Source organism: Pezoporus occidentalis, unplaced genomic scaffold, assembly GCF_034315485.1.
Source record: "Pezoporus occidentalis ecotype Australia unplaced genomic scaffold, CSIRO_AGI_Poc_V1 ctg504, whole genome shotgun sequence".
Taxonomy (NCBI): Eukaryota; Metazoa; Chordata; class Aves; order Psittaciformes; family Psittacidae; genus Pezoporus; species Pezoporus occidentalis.
This window is the reverse complement of record NW_026915841.1, coordinates 1-6,547: the sequence shown is the minus strand read 5'-3', so window position 1 is coordinate 6,547 and position 6,547 is coordinate 1. Positions and strand designations below refer to the sequence as shown.

The 6,547-nt window shown below is 57.6% G+C and overlaps 1 protein-coding gene across 1 annotated transcript; it reads right to left on the bottom strand.

Moving 5' to 3' along the window:
• Window positions 1-986: 986 nt before the first annotated feature.
• Window positions 987-6,540, bottom strand: LOC134173293 (3-methyl-2-oxobutanoate dehydrogenase [lipoamide] kinase, mitochondrial-like). Its single transcript, XM_062637133.1, has 3 exons — window positions 6,408-6,540; window positions 5,154-5,306; window positions 987-1,153 (listed from the first exon to the last, which is right to left on the bottom strand). The coding sequence occupies exons 1-3, from the start codon at window positions 6,536-6,538 to the stop codon at window positions 1,009-1,011; spliced, it is 429 nt and encodes a 142-aa protein (XP_062493117.1). The 5' UTR covers window positions 6,539-6,540; the 3' UTR covers window positions 987-1,008.
• Window positions 6,541-6,547: the final 7 nt, after the last annotated feature.

Sequence of the window (6,547 nt, the reverse complement as noted above, 5' to 3'; positions counted from 1 at the left end):
ACCCAATAGACCAATCCCCCCCATAGAGACCAATGACCCCCATAGGGCCCAATCCCACCCCATAGAGACCAATGACCCCCATAGGGCCCAATCCCACCCCATAGAGACCAATGACCCCCATAGGGCCTAATCCCACCCCATAGAGAACAATGACCCCCATAGGGCCCAATCCCACCCCATAGAGACCAATGACCCCCATAGGGCCCAATCCCACCCCATAGAGACCAATGACCCCCATAGGGCCCAATCCCACCCCATAGAGACCAATGACCCCCATAGGGCCCAATCCCACCCCATAGAGACCAATGACCCCCATAGGGACCAATCCCACCCCATAGACCAATCCCCCCCAAAGGGACCAATCCCACCCCATAGAGAACAATGACCCCCATAGGGCCTAATCCCACCCCATAGAGACCAATGACCCCCATAGGGCCCAATCCCACCCCATAGAGACCAATGATCCCCATAGGAACCAATCCCACCCCATAGAGACCAATGACCCCCATAGGAACCAATCCCACCCCATAGAGACCAATGAACCCCATAGGGACCAATCCCACCCCATAGAGACCAATGACCCCCATAGGGCCCAATCCCACCCCATAGAGACCAATGACCCCCATAGGGCCCAATCCCACCCCATAGAGACCAATGACCCCCATAGGGCCTAATCCCACCCCATAGAGACCAATGACCCCCATAGGGCCCAATCCCACCCCATAGAGACCAATGACCCCCATAGGGCCCAATCCCACCCCATAGAGACCAATGACCCCCATAGGGCCCAATCCCACCCCATAGAGACCAATGACCCCCATAGGGCCCAATCCCACCCCATAGAGACCAATGAGCCCCATAGGAACCACTCCGCCCCCCATAGGGCTGCTCCCCCCATCCATATTGACCCTAGGAACCAATTCCCCCCCCCCATAAGCACCAACACCGCCCCCAGCCCCATAGAGGGGGGGCAGCCCCATTGCTCCTCCCGGCCGCCGTGGGGCGCCCTCAGATGCGGAAGCTCTCGGCCTTGCCGTCGATGTGGCGCAGGCGCAGGAAGACGTCGGTGCCCACCCCCTGCAGCGACTGCAGCGCCAGCGACCCCCCCAGGTACTCGGCGTAGGCGCGGGACGTGGGGAGCCCGAAGCCGAACCTGTGGGGAGCAGTTGGGGGCAATGGGGGGGCGATGGGGGTCAATGGAAGTCAATGGAAGTCAATGAATTCAATGGGAGTCAATGGGAGTCAATGGGGGTCATTGGGGTCAATGGGCATCAATGAGGTCAATGGGAGTCAATGGGGGTCAATGGGGGACAATGGGAGTCAATGGGGGTCAATGGAAGTCAATGAACTCAATGGGAGTCAATGGGAGTCAATGGGAGTCAATGGGGGTCAATGGGGGGCAATGGGAGTCAATGGGGGTCAATGAAAGTCAATGAATTCAATGGGAGTCAATGGGGGTCATTGGGGTCAATGGGCATCAATGAGGTCAATGGGAGTCAATGGGGGTCAATGGGGGGCAATGGGAGTCAATGGGGGTCAATGAACTCAATGAGAGTCAATGAGGGTCAATGGCATCATTGGGGTCAATGGGCATCAATGAGGTCAATGGGAGTCAATGGGGGTCAATGGGGGTCAATGGGAGTCAATGGGGGTCAATGGGAGTCAATGGGGGTCAATGAAAGTCAATGAGAGTCAATGGGGGTCAATGGGGTCAATGGGAGTCAGTGGGGGTCAATGGGGTCAATGGGAGGCAATGGGGGTTAATGGAAGTCAATGAACTCAATTGGAGTCAATGGGGGGCAATGGGAGTCAATGAGAGTTAATGAGGGTCAATGGCATCAATGGGAGTCAATGGGGGTCAATGGGGGACAATGGGGGACAATGGGGGACAATGGGGGTCAATGGGGGTCAATGGAGTCAATGGGGGTCAATGGGAGTCAATGGGAGTCAATGGGGGTCAATGGGGGACAATGGGAGTCAATGGGGGTCAATGGAGTCAATGGGGGTCAATGAGGGTCAATGGGAGTCAATGGGGGCCAATGGGAGTCAATGGCATCAATGGGGGTCAATGGGGGTCAATGGGGGTCAATGGAGTCAATGGGGGTCAATGGGGGTCAATGGGAGTCAATGGGAGTCAATGGGGGTCAATGGGGGTCAATGGGGGTCAATGGAGTCAATGGGGGTCAATGGGGGTCAATGGAGTCAATGCGGGTCAATAGGAGTCAATGGAGTCAATGGGGGTCAATAGGAGTCAATGAGGGTCAATGGGGGTCAATGGGAGTCAATGGGAGTCAATGGGAGTCAATGGGAGTCAATGGGGGTCAATGGGGGTCAATGAGGGTCAATGGGAGTCAATGGGGGTCAATGGGGGTCAATGGGAGTCAATGGAGTCAATGGGAGTCAATAGAGTCAATGGGGTACAAGGGGGTACAAGGGGGTGCAAGGGGGTAAATGGGGGTCAATGGGGGTCAATGGGTTCAATGGGGATCAATAGGTGTCAGTGGGGATCAATGGGGTCAATAGGAGTCAATGGGTGTCAATGGGGTCAATGGGTGTCAATGGGGGTCAATAGGGGTCAATGGGGGTCAATGGGAGTCAATGGGGGTCAATGGGGGTCAATGGGAGTCAATGGGGGTCAATGGGAGTCAATGGGGGTCAATGGGGGTCAATGGGGGTCAATGGGAGTCAATGGGGTCAATGGGGGTCAATGGGAGTCAATGGGGGTCAATGGGGGTCAATGAGAGTCAATGGGGGTCAATGGGAGTCAATGGGAGTCAATAGAGTCAATGGGGGTCAATGGGAGTCAATGGGAGTCAATGGGGGTCAATGGGGGTCAATGGGAGTCAATGGGGGTCAATGGGAGTCAATAGGGGTCAATAGGAGTCAATGGGGGTCAATGGGAGTCAATGGGAGTCAATGGGAGTCAATGGGGGTCAATGGGGGTCAATTGGAGTCAATGGGGGTCAATGGGAGTCAATGGGGGTCAATGGGAGTCAATGAGGGTCAATGGGAGTCAATGGGGGTCAATGGGAGTCAATGGAGTCAATGGGAGTCAATAGAGTCAATGGGGGTCAATGGGAGTCAATGGGAGTCAATGGGGGTCAATGGGGGTCAATGAGGGTCAATGGGAGTCAATGGGAGTCAATGGGAGTCAATGGGGGTCAATGGGGGTCAATGGGAGTCAATGGGGGTCAATGGGAGTCAATGAGGGGCAATGGGGTTCAATGGGAGACAATGGGAGTCAATGGGAGACAATGGGGGTCAATGGGAGTCAATGGGGGTCAATGGGGGTCAATGGGGGTCAATGGGAGTCAATGGGAGTCAATGGGAGTCAATGGGGGTCAATGGGAGTCAATGGGAGTCAATAGGGGTCAATAGGAGTCAATGGGGGTCAATGGGAGTCAATGGGGGTCAATGGAGTCAATGGGGGTCAATAGGGGTCAATAGGAGTCAATGGGGGTCAATGGGAGTCAATGGGGGTCAATGGGGGTCAATGGGAGTCAATGGGGGTCAATGGGAGTCAATGGGGGTCAATGGGGGTCAATGGGGGTCAATGAGAGTCAATGGGGTCAATGGGGGTCAATGGGAGTCAATGGGGGTCAATGGGGGTCAATGAGAGTCAATGGGGGTCAATGGGAGTCAATGGAGTCAATGGGGGTCAATGGGGGTCAATGAGGGTCAATGGGGGTCAATGGGGGTCAATGGGGGTCAATGGGAGTCAATGGAGTCAATGGGGGTCAATGGGGGTCAATAGGGGTCCATGAGGGTTAATGGGAGTCAATGGGGTCAATGGGGGTCAATGGGAGTCAATGGAGTCAATGGGGGTCAATGGGGGTCAATAGGGGTCAATGAGGGTCAATGGGAGTCAATGCCGGTCAATGGGAGTCAATGGGGGTCAATGGCGGTCAATGGGGGTCAATGGGAGTCAATGGGAGTCAATGGGGGTCAATGGGGGTCAATGGGAGTCAATGGGGGTCAATGGGAGTCAATGGGAGTCAATGGGGGTCAATGGGAGTCAATGGGAGTCAATGGGGGTCAATGGGAGTCAATGGGGGTCAATGGGAGTCAATGGGGGTCAATGGGAGTCAATGGGGTCAATGGGAGTCAATGGGGGTCAATGGGAGTCAATGGGAGTCAATGGAGTCAATGGGTGTCAATGGGAGTCAATGGGGTCAATGGGAGTCAATGGGGGTCAATGGGAGTCAATGGGGGTCAATGGGAATCAATGGGGGTCAATGGGGGTCAATGGGAGTCAATGGGGGTCAATGGGGGTCAATGGGAGTCAATGGAGTCAATGGGGGTCAATGGGGGTCAATAGGGGTCAATGGGGGTCAATGGGAGTCAATGGGGGTCAATGGGAGTCAATGGGGGTCAATGGGGGTCAATGAGGGTCAATGGGAGTCAATGGGGGTCAATAGGAGTCAATGGGGGTCAATGGCGGTCAATGGGGGTCAATGGGAGTCAATGGGAGTCAATGGGGGTCAATGGGGGTCAATGGGAGTCAATGGGGGTCAATGGGGGTCAATGGGAGTCAATGGAGTCAATGGGGGTCAATGGGGGTCAATGGGAGTCAATGGGGGTCAATGGGGGTCAATGGGAGTCAATGGGAGTCAATGGGAGTCAATGGGGGTCAATGGGGGTCAATAGGGGTCAATGAGGGTCAGTGGGAGTCAATGGGGGTCAATGGGGGTCAATAGGGGTCAATGAGGGTCAATGGGAGTCAATGGGGGTCAATAGGAGTCAATGGGGGTCAATAGCATCAATGGGGGTCAATGGGGGCAATGGGAGTCAATGGGGGTCAATGGGGGTCAATGGGAGTCAATGAGGGTCAATGGGGGTCAATGAGGGTCAATGGGAGTCAATGGGGGTCAATGGGGGTCAATAGGAGTCAATGGGGGTCAATGGGAGTCAATGGGGGTCAATGGGTCAATGGGAGTCAATGGGAGTCAATGAGGGTCAATAGGAGTCAATGGGGGTCAATGGGAGTCAATGGGGGTCAATGGGGGTCAATAGGGGTCAATGGGGGTCAATGGGAGTCAATGGGGGTCAATGGGGGTCAATGGGAGTCAATGGGGCTCAATGGAAGTCAATGGAAGTCAATGGGTCCTCAATGGGTCTCAATGGGTCTCAGTGGGTCCCGGTGGGGCGCGTACCCGTGCATGGGCCCGGCGGGGGGCTCCATGAGGCCGCGGAAGGGGCCGCCCCCCAAGCGTGGGTCCTGGGCGCTGGCCTCGGCCGTGCTGAAGTGGTATTGGGTGACCTTGTCGAGGAGCTCGTGGGGGATGCCCCCGCCGCGGTCCGACACCCTGCAACGGCGCCCCACGTCCAGGACCCATAGCGGGACCCACGGCGGGACCCATAGCGGGACCCATAGCAGGACCCATAGCGGGGACCCACATACAGGACCCATAGCGGGACCCATAGCGGGACCCATAGCGGGACCCATAGCGGGACCCATAGCGGGACCCTGCAACGGCGCCCCACGTCCAGGACCCACAGCGGGACCCACAGCGGGACCCACAGCGGGACCCATAGCGGGACCCATAGCGGGACCCATGGCGGGACCCACGGCGGGACCCATAGCGGGGACCCACATCCAGGACCCATAGCGGGACCCATAGCGGGGACCCACATCCAGGACCCATAGCGGGACCTATGGTGGGACCCATAGCGGGACCCATAGCAGGACCCATAGTGGGACCCATAGCAGGACCCATAGCGGGGACCCACGGCGGGACCCATAGCGGGACCCATAGCGGGACCCACGGCGGGACCCATAGCGGGGGTCCATCGGGGGATCCACATCCAGGACCCACAGTGGGACCCATAGCGGGACCCATGGTGGGACCCATAGCGGGGACCCACAGCGGGACCCATAGCGGGGACCCATGGGAGGGACCCCATAGGGGGAATCCATGATGGGACCCATGGCAGGACCCATATCCAGGACCCACAGCGGGACCCATAGCGGGGACCCATAGCGGGGACCCGTATCCAGGACCCACAGCGGGACCCATAGCGGGGACCCATAGCGGGACCCGTATCCAGGACCCACAGCGGGACCCATAGCGGGACCCATAGCAGAACCCATAGGTGGAATCCATGGGGGGACCCATAGCGGGACCCACGGCTGGACCCATAGCGGGACCCATGGGGGGACCCACAGCGGGACCCATGGCGGGGACCCACATCCAGGACCCACAGCGGGACCCATAGCGGGGACCCATGGGGGGACCAATGGCGGGGACCCATAGGGAGAACCCATAGGGAGAACCATAGGAAGAACCCATAGGGGTGACCCATAGGCATGACCCATAGGGATGATGTGGGGCACACCCCCCCCACCCCATAGCCCTATAGGGCGCCCCCCCCTGCCCCATAGGGTGCCCCCCCTGCCCCATAGATACCGGATGACGACGTCGATGTCGTTGTTGGCGATGGTGACCACGATGTCGGGCACGTTGTAGGGGGTGTCCAGGTGGAACTCCATTGTCGCCCTGCGCCCCATAGAGACCCATAGAGACCCATAGGGACACATAGAGACCCC

Excerpts from the sequence above, each read along its gene's own strand:
- LOC134173293 (XM_062637133.1), bottom strand. The coding sequence starts at position 6,538 with ATGTGTCCCTATGGGTCTCTATGGGTCTCTATGGGGCGCAGGGCGACA. Across the intron at positions 5,307-6,407 it reads GACATCGACGTCGTCATCCG|GGTGTCGGACCGCGGCGGGG; the intron begins GTATCTATGGGG and ends GCGCCGTTGCAG. Across the intron at positions 1,154-5,153 it reads CCCGCCGGGCCCATGCACGG|GTTCGGCTTCGGGCTCCCCA; the intron begins GTACGCGCCCCA and ends TGCTCCCCACAG.